At 35.0% G+C, this 19,072-nt stretch overlaps 2 protein-coding genes across 3 annotated transcripts; both read left to right on the top strand.

Moving 5' to 3' along the window:
* The first annotated feature begins 5,517 nt into the window (after positions 1–5,517).
* On the top strand, positions 5,518–12,434 carry LOC110775071 (exosome complex component RRP45B). 2 transcript variants are annotated; one of them, XR_008932578.1, is made up of 10 exons: positions 5,519–5,708; positions 6,009–6,154; positions 7,930–8,139; positions 8,853–8,948; positions 9,040–9,154; positions 10,024–10,104; positions 10,193–10,381; positions 10,546–10,622; positions 11,777–11,943; positions 12,220–12,434. XR_008932578.1 is itself a non-coding variant. In XM_056843212.1 (9 exons), the coding sequence occupies exons 2-9, from the start codon at positions 6,018–6,020 to the stop codon at positions 11,778–11,780; spliced, it is 909 nt and encodes a 302-aa protein (XP_056699190.1). In that variant the 5' UTR covers positions 5,518–5,708; positions 6,009–6,017; the 3' UTR covers positions 11,781–12,170. The 2 variants fall into 2 exon arrangements, 1 of the variants encoding a protein (XP_056699190.1); XM_056843212.1 differs by lacking the exon at positions 12,220–12,434 and having other exon boundaries at positions 5,518–5,708; positions 11,777–12,170.
* A 1,534-nt stretch (positions 12,435–13,968) lies between these two features.
* On the top strand, positions 13,969–18,668 carry LOC110775081 (sulfite exporter TauE/SafE family protein 3). The gene is made up of 12 exons (XM_021979684.2): positions 13,969–14,459; positions 15,017–15,176; positions 15,447–15,647; positions 15,735–15,799; positions 16,180–16,207; positions 16,302–16,372; positions 16,448–16,534; positions 16,688–16,738; positions 16,843–17,064; positions 17,386–17,479; positions 17,669–17,809; positions 18,358–18,668. The coding sequence occupies exons 1-12, from the start codon at positions 14,232–14,234 to the stop codon at positions 18,441–18,443; spliced, it is 1,434 nt and encodes a 477-aa protein (XP_021835376.1). The 5' UTR covers positions 13,969–14,231; the 3' UTR covers positions 18,444–18,668.
* The last annotated feature ends 404 nt before the right edge of the window (positions 18,669–19,072 follow it).

Here is a 19,072-nt window from a genome sequence, read left to right as displayed (position 1 = left end):
GGATCTGACTGTGGGAATGGGTTCGGGTTTGGGTTTAGGATATCCTGGAAATTCGCCCATTTTGGGCAATAATGCCAAGTTCTCGAAAGTGGTAAATATTACTTCTTTAATCTTCAGATGATTAAATTTCATTTTTTTTCACAATTATTATGAGATCTGGAGATTTCGAATTGATTCTGGAGATTTTGTTGATCATGTGTTTTTTCCGATTTTGGTTTGAATTTCTTAACAGACTCTTCAATAATTATGGATTAGTTCATCAATTAATTACATTTACTAATTGTTTTTTTTTTTGTTATTCGATTATCTTAGCAGGTGCTGGTTGAAGGAAATTCGCATAGTTGCACTGTTGTTCTTCATCGTCCTCCATATCTTAATGCCCTCTTCCATGGTAATTTATTTCTTCCTTATATTTTTTGTTACTCATTTTGATTAATTATTGTTTCTGTAATACTATAAGTTTAATGGAAAAATTATTGTAAAAAGTTCCATCTAAGATAAACAAAAACAGTGAAACCAATTCTGGTGGAACTGATCAAGTTTAGAGGTTTTAAATTTAAATATGGACATTTAGGATTCCATTCTTTTTTGGTACAAATAAAAGAAATCAAAGGTAAAATTTTGTAGTTTAAGCGTCATACTCCATTGCCTCCTTGGTGAGCCAGATTTCATGAATTAAGGGAATGAAGAGTGTGTTTGTGTAAATTTTTTTTTGTTCAATTGATCATATTTGTTCCTATACTACTGGAATAGTACACACATCGGTATGAAAAAGCATCCAAATTATCTGTTTCTGGGTTCTATCAATAATTCACCTGCTTGAATTTGGGATTCAATGTTAATGTAGATAGAAACAGGCAAAAAAAAAGTCTCTAAAAGACCTTCATTTGCAGGTAGAGTTTCTGTTTCATAGTTGATCTGACCGGAGGTGTCCGACTTTATAAAAAAAATCATCGTTTTTCTTTTAATTTGAAACATTTCACTATTTTAGCAGCGTTTTATGAATAAACTATGGTTTCCGGTTGATTATTGTGGAATTTGAAGTGTGTTCTCTTTAATTACTGTCGATTTGATTGTAATTTGGTGGTAATACATTGCAGTATCATCCAGATGTATGCAGAGGAGATAATTGGTCAATCAGTTTCCACCAGATCAACGAAGCTTATGATGCAAGTAGCAGTACTAATTTTCTTATTTTCCGTTCAGTTTTCAAATCAAACCAAATGTAGCTAACTTGAATTGAATCAATAAATTTCGCAGACGGTGATGAGTAACTTTGGAGTCGAATCTCTTCTCTATTTTTAGACGTTGCTGCAATTATTAGAGAAAAACAAGTTGATGAAGAACAGCAATTCATTGTCAATGTCGAATAACTCTTTCTTCTGATCTCAACGACAGGTCTCCTTTTCTTTATTTTCTGCTTACTTATGGTTCATCAATTAATTTCATTTAATAATTGTTTTTTTTTTATATTCGATTATGGGATGAGTTGATAAATTACATCAAATTACTAATAGTTGATGATGGGATGAGTTACAAATTCACCGTAAAGTAGTCTAACTTCTTCCCTCAATATCTGTAATTCTATGAACTGACGCCTATAAAATAAAAACTCTACATGTCTTTTTGGTTTTCATATCACTTTGAACTTATTTTGTCCTTTTCGTTTATGAATGTTTGACCATATTTCAGGTAATTAAAAAAAAATAGATATAGGATAAACATCATTGATTATCTATGCTTCTAGGTCTGGGAACATGGGGATGGGATGAGGTGGCTTAGGGAATTGAAGGTTAGGTGACAGTGTGTTGGAGTGGGTAAGTTGGTGTATGAGAAGCTTCAGTGGGGAAGAGTTAGCAAAGGTGGTGATGTTGGCATGGGCTATAGCAATGCATGGGGGCTGTTCTAAGCACCCGGCAGAAGTAGTTGCTGGAGCCGAGTCCTATCTGATGGGATATTGGTTGGCAAGTAGTGTGGGGAGGGGGAGTAGTACAGAGGGTAGGATGCATCGAGAAGCCCCCCTACTGGTGGGCTTAAGCTAAATGTTGACTGAGCGAAGTTCGGATATAAAGGGGTTGGTCTGGGTGCTGTCATACGTGACCATTTAGGGGATGTGGTATGTGCAGGCTGCCAGCAAATGGAGGAGGTGAGGGAGGCAAGCATTGTGGAGGCAAAATCAATCGTGTTTGGGGCTAAAATAACATTGCCTTGCAACCCGAGTACGTTAATTGTCGAATGTGACTGCTTGCAGGGTGGTGAAGATGCTCCAAAATGAGCAATATGATGGATCTTACCTTGGTGTAGCAGTTAGAGAATTATTAGCTTTAATTGTGCCATTGATTACCTGTTGTTAATTAGTTCAGTTGTTCTGATTAGCTTTAATCGTGCCATTGATTACTGTAATTCTGACCGGGTAGTAATTCACAGTGTCTAATGGTTTAACTACTTTAATGCTAATAAAACTTTGATGTTCCTTACTATTTTGAAATATGTTGGTTATTAGTAAGGATTCATGATGTGGAGAAGAAGAAAAGGCGAAAGATCAAACATTGTTGTAACTTCGCTAGAAAAGTTGCCGATGATTCAGTTGTGTATTTAATTCAGTTGTGTATTTAATTCAATTGTATGCCGGTTTAGTTACTGTTGTGGGATGTCATTATTTCAGGAGACTGCCCATGGAAAGAGCCAGAAGTACAAAGAAGAGAAATCAGTTTATTTTTATTTTTATTTATTTATCATATTTGTGTCATTGATATAATTTCTTTATTTTGGTACTAAGATTAGATTCTTTGTCATGTAAAGGGCATGATTACTCCGTTTTACTATTTAGATGTTTGATTGTATAGTATAACCTTAAATTTTTTAAATATGAATTTTGTGAACATTTTTTTTAATCTAATATTTATATTTAGTTGTAATAGTACAATTTTAAGTTTTTATGTAATTCCGCACGCATCGCGTGCATATAAGACTTTATATTATTATTGGTGATTAGTTATGAATAAAATAATTTATGAATAAATTAGGTACATAGAGCCTTATATTATTATTGGTGATTAGTTGTAATAAAATAATTTAAAGTTCAGATATTATCTCGCACGCATCGCGTGCATAAAAGACTAGTACGGAGTATATTAAAAGAGAGGAAATCAATGTAGTGATGACAAATGTCACTCATTGATTCGCCTCTCTTTTAATTAAAATAGTATATTAAAAAAGTTCTATATAACATAATGACTAATCTCACTAAAAAAAATAGTTAAGAAAAAAATATTAGAATTTTAATTAAGGAGCAAAAAATTTATATTACATACGGAGTATACGCATATCGTTTTCCTAACTTATGTTTATTTTTAGCAATTATATATACGGAGTACTACCCATAAATAATATATTTTTTTCAATATTATAACTAATAAAATCAATTTTGAAACTTCGTAATAAACTTAAGTCAATATATTTAAAATTTATTTGAAAGGAAAATTGGATAATTTATCGAATATAGGGATGTCAGATTGTTAGTAGGGCGAAGTTTTTTGGGAGATCTCCTTGTGCATCTGCACTAAGTGGGCGGCGATGGACGAAAGTTTATTGGGTAATGGGCGGCGATGGATGAAAAGGTGATCATGAATTTTATTTTGTACCTCTCGAGACGGGGGTTGGGAGGGGTGGGTATCTTTCTTATCGTGGATGGATGGGAAGAAGATGAGAATTGTAGGTGGGTGCTGGTGTGCAGGTCTTGCCCCGCCTCAAAGTCATCTCTAGCTCAATAAAGTACTTGGTCTAGATAGCTGTTAAGTGATCGGGTAATCAGGTTGACGAGTGATTGTGTGAGTATTAAGTGAGTATTAATAACGAAGTGAAAGACGAGTGAGATAACTTTATGCTTGACACAAGTGGTGAATGAGAATGAAAATAATTTTATCTATGTACCTTTATTTGTTTTAATTATTTTAATAAGCGAGACACTGAATGAGCAATAGCAAATTTATCCATTACTAATTATTTTTTATTTGAAGAATATTCTTAAACTTTATATTGATCATAATTTCTACCAGATTTCATAATAATTTATATTTAGATTATAAATCGTGCATCGCACGAGTACTATACTAGTTGTTTTCTATAATTGAGGATAATTTCGGACTATTATAAGGATAGATGTATACAATTTTAGCTATCCAGTATATTCCCTTACGATAGACATGATTTATTTTCCAAGTGTTTAAGGATTGAAGTAAGGTTGATATCTTCAATGATTTGTTGGTAGATTCCAATTTATGGACCAACTTTCGATTTAATTAATGACAAGTAAATTATCCCCTTTAAGGTGAAAATGCTTGATGGAGATAGCTTCTTAAATGCCTCTGTGATAGTGCCTCCATATATGTATATGAGCTTGTGATGTGTACCAAGTATTATATGTTTGATTTGTGTTAATTGAAACATTGCAATACGCATGAACATAAATTAAAAATTATAACCGACACAAAATATCAAAACAAAGTGACAATTAAACCGTGTAAGAATATACGGAGTAATATAATAGAGGTGTTTATGAACCATTTTCAACTAATCATGGAGTACGTATTTAATTAACCTGTTCTTCTGGAAAATTAACTTATTGAGTAAAAAGATCTAATATTCCGCATTTATTTGCTTGCCAAAGCATGCATTATAGAAGAGTGTTCACATTCTTATTTTTATTTTGTGACACACATAGATTTTGAAGAAACAACCTCTATGTTTTAAAATAACTGAAAAATCCAATTATCTAAACATTTTGGATAACTTTATATCTGTCTTACAATATTTACACTGGTTGCAATTAAGAGTTTGTGTGTAATGAATGAATTTTCCTTCACTTTTTTGTACCAAGTACAACTAGTATTGTAAATTGTGTCAAGTAATTATTTTAGCCAATTAAATTTGTTGAGCATTAATCTCCCATACTTTTTCATTGGAACACTAAATTTTAGCGCTTTTTCAATGTCAATGACCTGTTTGGCAATGGTTGTAGGGTGTTTTACTTGGCTTGTTTGACCCGCTGTTTGTGATGTCTTTTTATGTTGGATGTTTGACCGTACACTTTCTTAAAATGTGTTTGGTAAAGTTGATTGTTGGCTACCAGCTGTTTCATAAAATCACTTAAAATGTGCTTTCCCTCAAAAAAAAACAAAAACTTAAAATGTGCTTAGTAAAATGAAAAGCCAACAACTAAGGTAAAAAATTTACTTTCCCTAACTTTTGATTTTTGACGGAAACAAGCTTTTTAGCCAAGAAAAAACAATCAATTTATCAAACATCTATGTTGACTGTCTGACCATATAAAAAAGCCAAAAATCAATAAAAAAAAAACCCGCTAATTATCAAACATGCCCTTTGAATAAAAGTAAAATATTTTAATAAACATAATTTATATTGTCTAAATAAAAACTCGAAGGATTAATTCGTCAAATCACATGATGCCAAACGTGAAAAACAAGAGGGAGTAGAAAGAATTAACTTTCTTAAATTGAAAAAAAATCAAAAAAAAAATCAACTCGAACTCGCAGCTTCTCTTCCTCCCGCCCCCGAATTCTGGTTGCCTCCTCCCCCTCTTAAAACCCTAACCACCATTTCCTAGCTGTATACCACCTCTATACGACGGCGCCTCTTCTACCACACACTCCTCCTCTGCCGCTTCTATTCCCGGTGTAGTCGACAGTGTATAGCTTCTTTTCCTACTCAACTTTCTTCACTTATCTATTTTGTATGGATTTTTTTTTCTTGGACATCTACAAATTATGTGTATGTGTTATAAGAAATGGCCTTATGAGGTTTATATACTGTACCATAATATGATTTTGTGGGTTATTTCTAGAAATTAGCCTTGAGAAATTATGAGCATAGTTGATGATTTTATGCATGTTTTTCAGCTTCTGTTGAGTTTACCATAATAGTTGCAAGAAAGATTATACGGAGTATAATAGTTTAATAATATGTTTCTGTTTGGGGGCGCTTTACAGTGTGAAAGAATGGAGCAAAGATTAGCCAATAGTTGGAATATGACTGTAAACGAGAAGAATTTTATTGAGACAGCATTGCTTTCGGATCTTAGAGTCGATGGACGCCGCCCTTTCGATTACCGCCGCTTAACCATCAAGTTTGGCCGGTAATGGTTTTATGTTTGTGTTTCATGAATGTTAATATTTTGTGTGTGTATGTATGTTTTGTGCATTGGTAGTGTGTGCCTGTAACATTTACAGTCATATTTTTGGTGGTAAAGGGTGGTAATGGGAATAAATTTGTATACAAATTGGTAAGGAAAGTCCTTTGTCAATGCTAGTTCACCCCAAAGTACATATTTTTTCGTAATTTTTCATAACGTGCTCTATATAATTCTGTATATAGGTAACGAGGATGTATGGTAGTTCCTGGAGTTTTTAGTGTCTTTTGAGATTGATTATGCATAAACTTCTTCAGCATGTCTAAAGTTACTTCTGGATCATGTTTGATGCTTGACAATGACCTGGGATATACCGTTTTAGCTGCCCAAACTTGATCTTTAAGGACCTAAACGGAAATCATCTAATACTCTAGTAGGTGTCCTTCCATTAGCAGGATATAGAGTGTCTTTTAGATGTTCGAAGAGTTCTCTGCGAGTGGAATAGCCGAGGAGATAGATTGCCACGGAGAGAGGTCCCAAAATTGAAACTTTTTATTTTGGGTGAATAGGTGATATATTTTTAAAAGAAAAAAGGACCTATTCTAGTAACAGGGGGTACCGGCTACACATCTAGCATGGTATGATGTCCTAGATAGGGATAGGGATAGGGATAGGGATAGGGATAGGGATAGGGATAGGGATAGGGATAGGGAGAGGGAGAGAAGGGAGGCTTCTTTACTGCTTGGTCTAAGCTGCCAATTATTCTTACAGTTAGATGAAATACTAAGGATTGTTGGTATAGTAGTGTATGAAAGGTATGTCTGTGGTGGCAATGGGTGATTGCCTTTATAGCTCAACGCGAGGTGTTTTTGCTGAGAGGGCCGTTGAGGCACAAGTGGTGCCACCTTGGAGTGCACTTAAGGTCTTCTATCTTTTAAACTCTTTCTTTATAAAAATAATGTAACTGGTCCTGTGCTTCATTTAAATAAGTAAACTGATGCAGCACGCTAGAAAGGATCTTTTATTTAATTTATGAGTGCATATTTTTGTATTATGAAACACATGTATTACTTCACTTGGGCATGTACCTTCTGATCTCGCCTCATATACAGGCTCTAGGACCCATTTTCCATAGTGTGCCCCATATGTCATGTTGTCACATACGTACCCTTCAGTACACTCCTCTTGGAGTGAAGTTACTTTAATTTTGTTTCATTTGCTGGTAAATTGGTGCTGCTAATTTCAATTCATCCTAGCTAGAGTGAAAAAAAGGCTTTAAACACAGAACCGTTTGTAGGATTTATTATTGAAGTGCTTTGGCCAATTAGGGCCATGTGCGATAGGAACTTCTGATTCTCTCTTCCATAGAATAACATTTGTTAGTATTTATGTTGCCATCATCAAGCATTTCATTTTGTTTAGAATAAGATGTCCTAGTTATTGATCTCTATGTACGTCCTCTTTCCTTTTTTTGTCAGTGCATTTCACGCGAAAGTTTTAATTCTTTTTGTTATTTCAGTCTTCTTTGGAGTAAGATAACTAGAACTTTTTTTTTGTGTTTTTCTCTTGAGACCTGAGAGGTAGCCGGTAGCATAAAACAATTCCTATTCTGGTACCTTATCTTATCGCTAATGTACAGCAGTACAGGTCATGAAAAAATAGGTTTAATAACGTGAGATACTTTTGTCAAAATTGAGTTGCTTCTGGTCTGAAATCTTCTGCTTGTTACTAGGGTGAATCACAGAATCAGAATTTCTTTCTTAAATTTTGTTAAACTGCAGTGAAGATGGCTCTTCTGAAGTGCAACTTGGCCAGACCCATGTCATGGGTTTTGTGACTGCTCAGCTTGTTCAACCTTATAAAGACAGGCCTAATGAAGGATCGCTTGCTATTTATACAGAGTTTTCTCCTATGGCTGACTCTTCATTTGAGACTGGCCGTCCTGGAGAATCTGCTGTTGAACTGGGACGTATTATAGACCGTGGTCTGAGGTAAACTCCACTTTTTTTTCTTCTGGATCATATAAATCATTGTTTGATTTTTAAACTGCAACATGAAATCTGTATGACAAAGTTCAAATTATCCTTGGATGAGCATATGCGGGCATGGTTATGCATAGTCTTGTTCCAGTAAAAGAAGTAGGGAAAAAAATTGTGAATATTTTTTTCTACATCTTGGCAAGTGCACGAATGATTTCTGGTAGATTTGTCACCTGTTGTAGAAAAGACCTGCGTTGCTTGATAGGGACAATCTGGTATGAGAAGTGGGTTAAAGTCTCAAGTTGGCTTCATTTTCATCAATTATGGTCTATCTTATTATCTAGTTCATGGTTAGGCATCAAGATTTTGCTACACATATTTGGGTTTTGAACTTTTTTTAGCCGGGTTTTAACTTTTGAGAGAATGCCTGTGTCCGGTGCAGTAAGGAAGGCTATGACTGCAAGGAAAGGGTCCTCATGGGCTGTTTGGTTGAGAAACGAAAGTAATGAGGAACCATTATTTGTGGACTTTAAAGGGTCTAGTGCTGGTACTTTTGGTGGCCTGATGAATCACTAAAATAAAAAACTAAATATAGTAGAGTACAAATTGATACTTTGAGATCTTAATGTTCAAAGCTTAGTTTTACACTGTCTAGTTTGGTTATCTTCCTTTTCCCACATTTTTTTTGTACAGGACTGGTTTTGACATCTGACATGCTCTTGCAGGGAGAGCAGGGCAATTGATACAGAATCACTCTGTGTTCTAGCGGGCAAACTAGTGTGGTCCATTCGTATTGATCTTCACATACTAGATAATGGAGGGTATGGTATAAGGTTTCTCTGATGAGACAGTGCCCTTTTTTTTGTGTGTCTTGGAACTGACATATGGCACCTCATGTTATCTTTGGGTCAGGAATCTGGTTGACGCTGCAAATATTGCTGCTTTGGCAGCCCTCCTAACCTTCAGGAGGCCAGAGTGTAGTCTAGGGGGAGAAGATGGGCAAGAATTAACAGTGCATCCACCTGAGGTGGGTTATGCTCTCTCTTGATATTACTGGTGTGGAACCATTTTGGCTCTGGTAAAATGCCATTCCGTAACGTAATTCCGCAGATAAATTACATTAAGTCCATGTCAATAGAACTTAAACAATCAATGTAATGTTTAAAGGAGACTAATGTAGAAGCAACCAAGTGATTAAGAAGCATAACGTATTGGTGTATCACTTTTAATTCTTGTTATTTCTTCTCCTTTCCTGATTTTTTTTAATGTTATGTAGTTTGTGTATGATTATTGTTTACCGATCACTGTAGATTTTTTGTTAATTGTTTACTGTGGAGTTACAACTTGCTTCAGGGTCATATTTATTACAGTTCAGAGTAGATCGTAATATTATGATATACTTTAAACCCAGTGCTTCTCACAAGGATTCTAGACTGCCGGGGTATGGCTCTTTGGGATTATGGGATGTCAATCACAGAATAGAGGTCAATAAGGAATGCATTTCATTTTCTTCATCTCCTTGTGAATTGTGATAGAAATACTTTTGGCTAAGTTTCCTGGGCTTATGGTAATTTGGATTTTGAAATTGGCATTTTTTTCTTCTCAAAGTCTTCTGTTTAGTAATTTTTGTTGTGGAACCGATTAAACTTCAGCTCCAATTCTATGGTATTATGCATATAAGTCAATTGGCATCTGACAATATAGAGGATAATGGTTAATGAGTGCACGTCAATGTCTTGGCAATGGAGTATATTAACTAGAGAGATTTGTTGGGGATTGACTTTATTCACTTAAAAAAACAGTTCCTCAAGTAATTTACTGTATTTAATCTATTCTGGTTAAGAATGAAAAGCCCATTCCCACATATTTCATGTATTCTTATCCATACTTTGGCAGGTGCGTGAGCCGCTTCCATTGATAGTTCATCATCTTCCTATAGCTGTGACATTTGCATTCTTCACTGCAGATACCGTTGTGGTAAGAAATAAGAATTACTAGCATATCCTTGTTGGTGGATTAGCTACTCTCTGCTATTTGGATGGACTTTTCATAATAATTGACACAGGTGATAGATCCAAGTCACTCTGAAGAGGCCATAATGAAAGGCAGAATGACTGTTACGTTAAACACAAATGGAGATATCTGTGCCATTCAGAAGGGTGGAGGAGTTGGTGTCATGCACAATGTTGTCATGCAGTGCTTACGAGTTGCCTCAGTCAAATCTGCTGACATTACTACCAAGATAAAAGAAGCTGTAAGATCCAGTTATATCTGTTATGTTGTTCTTTGTACTTCATATTTTTTTTAAGAAAATGATATATGCCCTAAGGCCTACAGATAACGCGGGTTGTAGTTTCGACAATTGATACTACTCCAGGTGGAGTTTCTCTAACCATTTACGATTTAAATTTACTGTAGGTTGAATCATACAATACGGAAAAGGCATATCGCAAGGTCAAGCGCCATCCAAGTTCCGCAGGGGGTCAAACTGAGAGGTTAGCATCGATAGTATACTTCCTCTGTTTTAATAATTGCACCATTTGTATTCTGACACTATTCACACAATCTTATATGGCCATCTATTATGATTTACTCCTTCCGTTTCTGAATACATGCAACACTTGTGTTTGCGCGTAGTTTTAGGAATTTTAGTGGGTAGTATATGAAAATAAATAAATTAATGTGCAAGTGACGGAAAAGGAGAGAGAAACATTAAAGAATTAGTGGTCTCAAGCCAAAAGAGGAAGTGTTGCAAGTATTACAAAACGGCCTAAAGAGGCAAGTGTTTGCAAGTATTAAAAAACAGAGGGAGTTTGTATAAGGCAAAGTATTTTTATGTGGGATCTTGTTAGATTCGTCTCGAAATATACTTTCAAAGATTCTTTTTATAATTGTTTACTAATGCATAATGAGAGATATTAGTGGTTAAATCGTGAAACCTCAAATGAAGGAAGTAAGTATGTTATAATAGAACTATAGAAGCAGATGCTATTAGGAGTATAAGTGAATAATCATCCTCTAGGGGTGCTGGGGTAAGATATGATAAGACTAGTAATCTGTGTTGGTCCTGTATCTGTTTTTCATGTGTGAAAATGTGATTGCTTGTTTTCTCCTCTTCTTCTCGTAAGCAATGGGTCAATGAACTAAGGTCAGCTTTTTCCGGGGAGAAAAAATAGTCTATTTTGTAGTCTTTGGCCCAACAGTTACAATAAGTTCACTGTTCTTTAACTTCTCATACGGCGAGTTAGTTTGTGTATTAAAAAGCGAGGTGAAAGAATTGTTTTAGTTGGTAAAAAATGGCTTCATAAATGCCTGAGGGAAGGATGTATAAGCTGGACAGTTGAAGAAAAAGGGTTGACAAGGATTTTAGGCTGTAATTAGTCTCCCTAGGATTAATATTTCTCCATTACTCCGATGTATATGTCCTGAAACCTGATGTAACTTTTTTTTTCTGTTTTAAAGATCTACGATGAAAAAATATTCAGGTTATTTGAATGCTTCTCTTACCTATGTTGGCCTTGAGTGCTCTGTTCCTTGTTCAGTATCATGATCGTAGGCTCTGTCCCTCTGTGACCCAAAATAATATGTAATGCTTTCTGCATATGCAGTAGCAGCTGTCTCCTTTTTTAATATCGAGTTTCTTTCGCAGGTAAATATATGCTTATTAATGATGCATAAAACTACATCAGAGTATTTTTCAACGAACTGCTACAGCCTACAGAAATAGGGCGATTTGCTATTGTCATTTTTCTGGTGCGAGGCCAATTTCCAAAAGCCCTGGAACAACAGGAAGTAGAAGGGGTGTCTTTAGCACTGGTAGGTTTCTTTTCATTTATTTGCAGGATTAGTTGCAAAATTTATGTTATCACTTCAGATGATACTTTGAAGAATCTTAGAGATACAAATTCATTTTTAAAAAAATGGAATTCAAACTTTAATGGGTTATCATTAAACTGCTTCATGATCAATAACTTTTTGATTCAACGGGATGGATTTTCGATGCAAATTCGTTATTCTGTGTATACACGTTGATTTTTGGAACATCTCTGTATTTGTCTTAGGATCTTACCCTTGGCCGTTGTTCTGTTGCAGGCATCTCCATAAAAGTTGACTCTTTTTTAGTACATAACATTGTTCAGATGTATCTTAATCCAGACTGAAAAGCTTGAGTTCTTATGTAAACCTTCTCCTTAATGATATTCAGCCTCTCTTTTTTGCCCTTATTATCTATGGGATTAGAATTTTTGGAAATTGCCACACATTTCTGGATTCAAATTTATGACATTATTAAGCAACTTGTTAAACTCCTTGCTGTGAAGATCGTTTTTTTGGATTGGATGTCGATTTCTGCTGCTTCAGATCTCCCTGACTGTTTCTCCCAGTCAAAGTGGTTGATAATGTTGGTTAAGGTTTATTTGCCCCATGTCGATTTCTTATAAGGTGTACATTAGCAGAATACATTGGTTTTATCTTGCTTAAGGTGCAACCGATTGTACAAGAAAAGTGTCCGACTTTGACATTTTATCTTCACACTTTCATCTTTAAACATGGGCAAATTGATCGATTGTCCATATCAAACAGGAATAATCTTTTTTGTGATAGGTATCCGGATTTTATTTTACTGGATGAGGGTATTGCAAATATGCCCCGTGTAGTTATTAGGATCTTCATAGTATAAAATATAAAACTGTTGTTTTATGCCTAAGAAGGTACAAGCACATGTACGAAGCCAAAAACATCGACCAATAATATCTTGAGTAGATAATACGAAGTACTTCGTATTTAAACATGGGTGATTACTACAATTTTTAATTAACATGAACTGATGAACATATTTTTTTTTTAAAATACATGAATATAGCATATAGTTACTTTCAGCGGTAAAGAATATTTGGATTAATATTTTTTTACCATCTTAAAAAATGACAAATTATTTTTACCACCAAAAAAATTATAAATTTTACTTTACCACCTAAAATACAAAAATTATCTTTTATCACCTCTTAATGGCAATACTCACATAATATTTGTGCCCATCTTTGACAAGTATATATAAAACATTCACCTGTTGGTGATCCCCTATCCATTTGTTTCATCCGCGGATGAATGATGGATCGGATGTGAGTGACATACGAATAAGGGTGGAAATGATTGGTAAATAGACAGATACGAGTGGAACTCCATCTAATTTCAATCTGATCTATTGTCATTCCTAGTTGACATCCCTATACATGTCACGTCATAATAAATCCGATTCAAACTCAAATCCGAAAGCTCCAATTGTAAACTTGTGTTTCAGAGTAATTCATCCGTCCGCAAAAGATGTACCAATGTACTTCTTTCGTTTCTTAAATATTGAATTATGGTTGTCTTAATATATACTTTTACTCTAAGTATATTGAAGTATGTATAAGTAAAAGTTACGGAGTATAAAATTTGATATTTAGAAAATATATACCGATACGAATTTAATAAGATACCACATGACTAAATTTTTTCTTACGTGTAAAAAACAAAACAATGCGATAGTTAAGGAACCGAAAAAATATTACAAATAAATGCCCCTATACAGTATACACCCATGCGTTACTTAGGTTGTGGTCCTTACATGTATTTCTTCACATACTGCTCGTATTATTTAATTTAATTAAAGATAAATCTATCTATCTAATTATATTATACTTAATTTTTAATACTTCTTCACCATAGTTAACTTCATATTTTTTAACGCTTACTTTAACTTACAATATTTAGAAATCAATTATGTATATAAAAGCAATATTTATGGAAATGAGGAAGTACTCTATATTTTTGTTTTGCGCTAATAAAGAGGGGGGAACCCCAATCAATTTTTAATAAAGTGGACAAAAACCTTAAAAAGAGAAATCCTTTCGCCACCGAGGAGGAGAGGAGTTCTCCATTCCTCTGGTTCCGCACTTCCCTATCCAATATTCCAATACCATTCTCATATGTCAAAAAATATCTTCCACTACAGGTCTCAAATGATCACCTCACAATTTCACAAGGCAGAGAGTCACATCACATGTTTGATTATTTGGGCCAAAGGTGTTTGATTAATTTTGTGTGTGGTTATTTTGGATAAAATGATGAGTGAATCATGTAGAGTATTCCCGAAATGGAAGATTTTTAGATCAATTTCAACAATTGTTTTGAGCTTCTTGTTGGCTCCCATGTTGGTTTCAGCTGGGACAAGAACCCTAAATTCCCAATTTGTCAATTCCACTTTCACTTCAACTTCAGCTGATCTTCTTCCCCAATTTGTCAACTTTTGGTGGCAACCTGGTCAGTCTGGCTACCACCATGTTTGGCCGGTAAAACCCACTGAAAAAATCAATTTTTTATTTTTTATTTTGTAATTAGTGAATTGCTTTCAAATGGGAGGATTTATATGCCCCTTTTGAACTTTTTGCCTTATTTTGTGGGTACCCAGAATCTTGAATCATATGTTAATGCATTTTTTATGGAACTTTTTGGGAAACAAAAACTTCGTAGTACCCAGAAAAAGGATTGAGTTGGGTTGCATACTTTTTTGACGTACACGAGATTTGATTGAGGTTACGGGAAACACCCAATAAAGCTCCAAACTCAAGTAACTTAGCTTGTTGACATCTACAATTGGGTTGCATCTAGTACATAATAGTCGTGTTTATTATGTTTTGGCTGTTACATGACATCATTCCAGAGAAGTATTTGTGTATAGTATTACTGTATTAGTTTAGGTATGGCTGTTTAATATGAATACCATTGTAAAATGTTAGTGTTTAAGCTATATTTATTACTAACATGTGCAAAGTTTCTATTGAGATTTGACTTTGTAAGGGAAAAATTGTTAGTTACATTTTCATATTTGCTTGTTCACACCTTACAGGAAATTAAATTTGGGTGGCAAATTTTTGTGGGATCGATTATTGGATTATGTGGAGCAGCATTTGGCAGTGTTGGCGGTGTTGGAGGTGGTGGCATATTTGTGCCAATGCTTAGTCTTGTAATTGGGTTCGATCCAAAAACTGCAACTGCTATATCAAAATGTAAGGTTTTAACCTTATTATATTGCCTGTCATAAATGCTAGGAGTACGCCAAAAACTGTGGAAATGTTGCAAGGAATCTTGGTCAAATTCTTATGAACTTTGATCCTTCTCGCATGATGGAATATAAGTTGGATTCTTCTATTTACTAAAAGTCCCCTTTTCTGCATTTCCAGTGTTTCGTGTTCGCTGAAATTTTCTTGTTCGATAATAAGGTACGCGATATTGTAGCAGTTGAATATGATGTTAGAGTGATTCTGTTTAATCTTCAGGTATGATAATGGGTGCTGCAGCCGCAACTGTGTTCTACAATCTGAAACTAAGGCATCCAACACTTGATATGCCGATCATCGATTATGATTTAGCTCTGCTTTTCCAGCCAATGCTTATGCTAGGAATTAGTGTTGGTGTTACTTTTAATGTGATTTTTGCTGACTGGATGGTCACTGTCCTGCTGATCATTCTTTTCATTGGTAATATTTTTGGTGCCATTACCTGGTTTTATATGTTTTTGTTCTGATTGCATGGAGGCCTTATCTGAGCTGACTATCATTCTGTAGGCACATCTTTGAAGGCATTGTTCAAGGGTATTGAAACTTGGAGAAAAGAAACGATGATGAAGCAGGTGAGTGGACCACTTTTAATGTTTAATCATCTACAGATTCTCATCTGATTCTAAACGCGTCACTTTGAATCCACAAGGCGCATATGATGACTTTTGTATGAAATATATTTCGTTTTCTTCAGTACTTTTTTTATGTATCAAACTGAAAATAGCGTTAAGGAAAAATTAAGGCCTTGCTCTTTTCTCCCTAGAAATATAAGGTTCAAGAACATTAGTTCAGATAGGGCCAATAAGTTTAAGGAAGTCTTAGTTCACGTAAGTTTAAATCAGGGAAATTCAGGTGAAACCAGTGAAGTGAGAAGTCTAAGTCCAACATTTTTTAAAATTAGTTATGAGTTGCTAATTTCCCCTCCCTAATTTTAAGCTGCATTTGGTTTCAGGAGGCTATGAGGTATTTGGCATCAAATGGTAAGTTCAGACACTTCTAAACTAAAAGGCATCAAAAGGCTCCTTCGATTCAATTATCTGATATTTCCATTGTTCTTTATGAAATTGGAAACAGGTGCTATTGGTGGAGGAATGGAATATAAGCCCCTTCTTGATGGCCCAGACAAGGAGGGTAAAGAACGAAATGTGAGTAACTTCTAAAAATATCTGAAACCTGATTCACAAATGTCACCTGTTTGACTGAAGTGACTACTAATTCAGGTTTCTGTCGTCGAGAATGTTTGCTGGAAGGAACTTGGTCTACTTGTGTTTGTTTGGGTGGCATTTCTTGTCTTGCAGATTGTTAAGGTCCTTCCTTAATCCTCCTCGATTTTCTTCAGATAGATCTTTCTTTTACATTATCCTTGAGGGGTTTCGGGGTTTTTGGTTTGCTGGTCTTTCTATGGTCTTGTTGAATCATTAGTATTCATGACTAACTTTTTCAGAAAACGAATTGAACAGGAACATACAACCACTTGTTCAACAGTCTATTGGGTTTTGGACTTGTTGCAGGTATTTTCTATGCATTCATATAACTAATTCATTCATGTTAGCTATGTATGCCAATAACTTTTTAACTTTGTGAAGAAAGTAAAATAATCCTTTTGCATTTGCAGGTACCTGTTGCCGTAGGTGTCTCCTTGTATGAAGCAGTCAGCCTATATAAGGGACGAAGAATAATTTCGTCGAAAGGAGATGCAAACACTACTTGGAAAGTCCACCAGCTCGTCTTGTATTGCTGTTGTGGGCTTTTGGCTGGTATGGTTGGCGGACTGCTTGGCCTTGGTGGTGGATTTATTTTGGGTCCCTTGTTCTTGGAGCTAGGAGTTCCTCCTCAGGTGGTTCTTTTTTCTTTTTTTTACAAAATAAATAAATATGTAATAGAGTCATTTTTTATTGTAATTCATGGAGAACTAAACGACAGTAATGTTATAATTTGGTGTCTAATTGTCACATGGCATGACTCTTTCAATTTAAAACTAGCGAATGAATAGAACCTGGAAATCTATGTCTATTTCTTTCTAGGATGTAGCAAAATTTTATTTGGTTGATCTTCACAAAAAGTTGACTGAAGTTTCGATCTTATTGCTTTACAAACATCTCTAAATTATTTGCAAATATAACTGAATGGGAAGCCTAACTTTTAGTAAGTTCTGCAGGTTTCAAGTGCTACTGCCACCTTTGCAATGGCCTTTTCTGCTTCAATGTCTGTTGTAGAGTACTACCTTCTCAAACGTTTCCCTGTCCCTTATGGTAAGCAAGCACCTTACTTCCCCATCACACTCTCGATGTAGTTTTCTCCATCTAAAAGAGACAAAAAATCAATAAAAATTCTGATATCTGAAGTGGTTAAGGACAACAACTCAGTTTTCCTTGCATTGTATTCAAACGAGTTAAATTTTGTCTGCAAATTTATAAAATTTATTTAAATTGTAATTGCAGCGGTTTACTTTATGGGTGTGGCAACTGTTGCTGCCTTTGTCGGACAACATGCTGTCAGAAGGTTGATAATTCTTATGGGGAGGGCATCCCTAATTATCTTCTTTCTAGCTTTCACTATCTTCGCCAGTGCTGTATCATTAGGTGAGTTCTTTATGTGTTTATTCATCCCTTATGAATGGCTTCGTTGGTTTCACCCTACAGCCAATATTTCTATAAAGGAAAATCAAAATGGCTCTTAAAACCTTTTCGCTTCCTTTCCATTAAGTAGAAGATGGTCTTCCCGTTGTCGTCCCGTTATCTCTTTTAGGTCAATTGGAAACAACCTCTCTACAATTGTAGGGGTAAGGTTGCGTACAACCGACCCCCCTTACCCTGCTTCTTGCGGGAGCCTCTTTGACGCAATGGGGTAACGATAATGATTTCTATAAAGGGAAATAAGCTCAGAGAAGGGTCAAAAAGTTTAATTCACAACTAAAATAAGATAAGTTCAAATAAGGGACAATAAGTTCATACGAAGAAAATTTAAAGTTTGGAGAAGGGCTAACAAGTACAGATAAGGGTTTTTTCAGTTAAGAGAGTGAAGCTTAAAACCATCCTAATTTACTAGATTTAAATATGCGTGTTATAATCAGAAACAGGAAACCTGAAGCGAGTTCATCATTGACATATGTTCTGCGTATATTTCGCAGGTGGATTTGGCATATCAACCATAATTGAAAAGATTCAACGCCAAGAATACATGGGATTTGAGGATCTTTGCAAGTACAAGGCATAAGCTTATAAGCTTGCTGTTATTTTTTCTATAAGAGTAGCGTGTTTCTCCCGTTGAGGGAATGTTTATATTTGCAGGTACACCAATTATTTCTGTATATATTCTTTTTCCATAATCTGTAAAAAATGACTAGAAGGTCGGATTGTCCGTGTTAATTTATCCCAATCCTTTCTTGTTATTGATTTGTGGATGATACAATTTTAGAATATTACCCTGACTTTTGTGGCATGTTCTTTTAGGGGTATATTAATCTAGAATCATGATGGTATTAAGTTACTGGTTCATCAGTGATTTAATAAAACTTGCAGATGCTTGAATAATGAATTAATGATGCATATGACTCAATATTGGCACAATGGCACCCAATGCCATAGAATGGAGAAGTTTGTGAACTGGCAGAGACCCCATTAGTTCTTTGTACTGCATAATTTAAGATGGTTGTTGAATGTTTCTATAAAAATGATGGATGAGGATTGTTCAAGCAATCTCGGTTCGTGGAAGACGAAGATTCTTAGTTTTTATGTTTTATGTTGTGAGGTTAGAAGAGGTTTAATCCTAGTATGGTATGTAAAGGTCATTAATGACCTTAGTTTTTTTAGTTCGTAGATGTAATATGTAAACTCTAGTTTTAT

This window comes from Spinacia oleracea, chromosome 1 (genome assembly GCF_020520425.1).
Source record: "Spinacia oleracea cultivar Varoflay chromosome 1, BTI_SOV_V1, whole genome shotgun sequence".
In the NCBI taxonomy this organism is placed as follows: Eukaryota; Viridiplantae; Streptophyta; class Magnoliopsida; order Caryophyllales; family Amaranthaceae; genus Spinacia; species Spinacia oleracea.
Note: the sequence above shows the minus strand (reverse complement) of the source record. Positions and strands in the feature narration are given on the sequence as shown.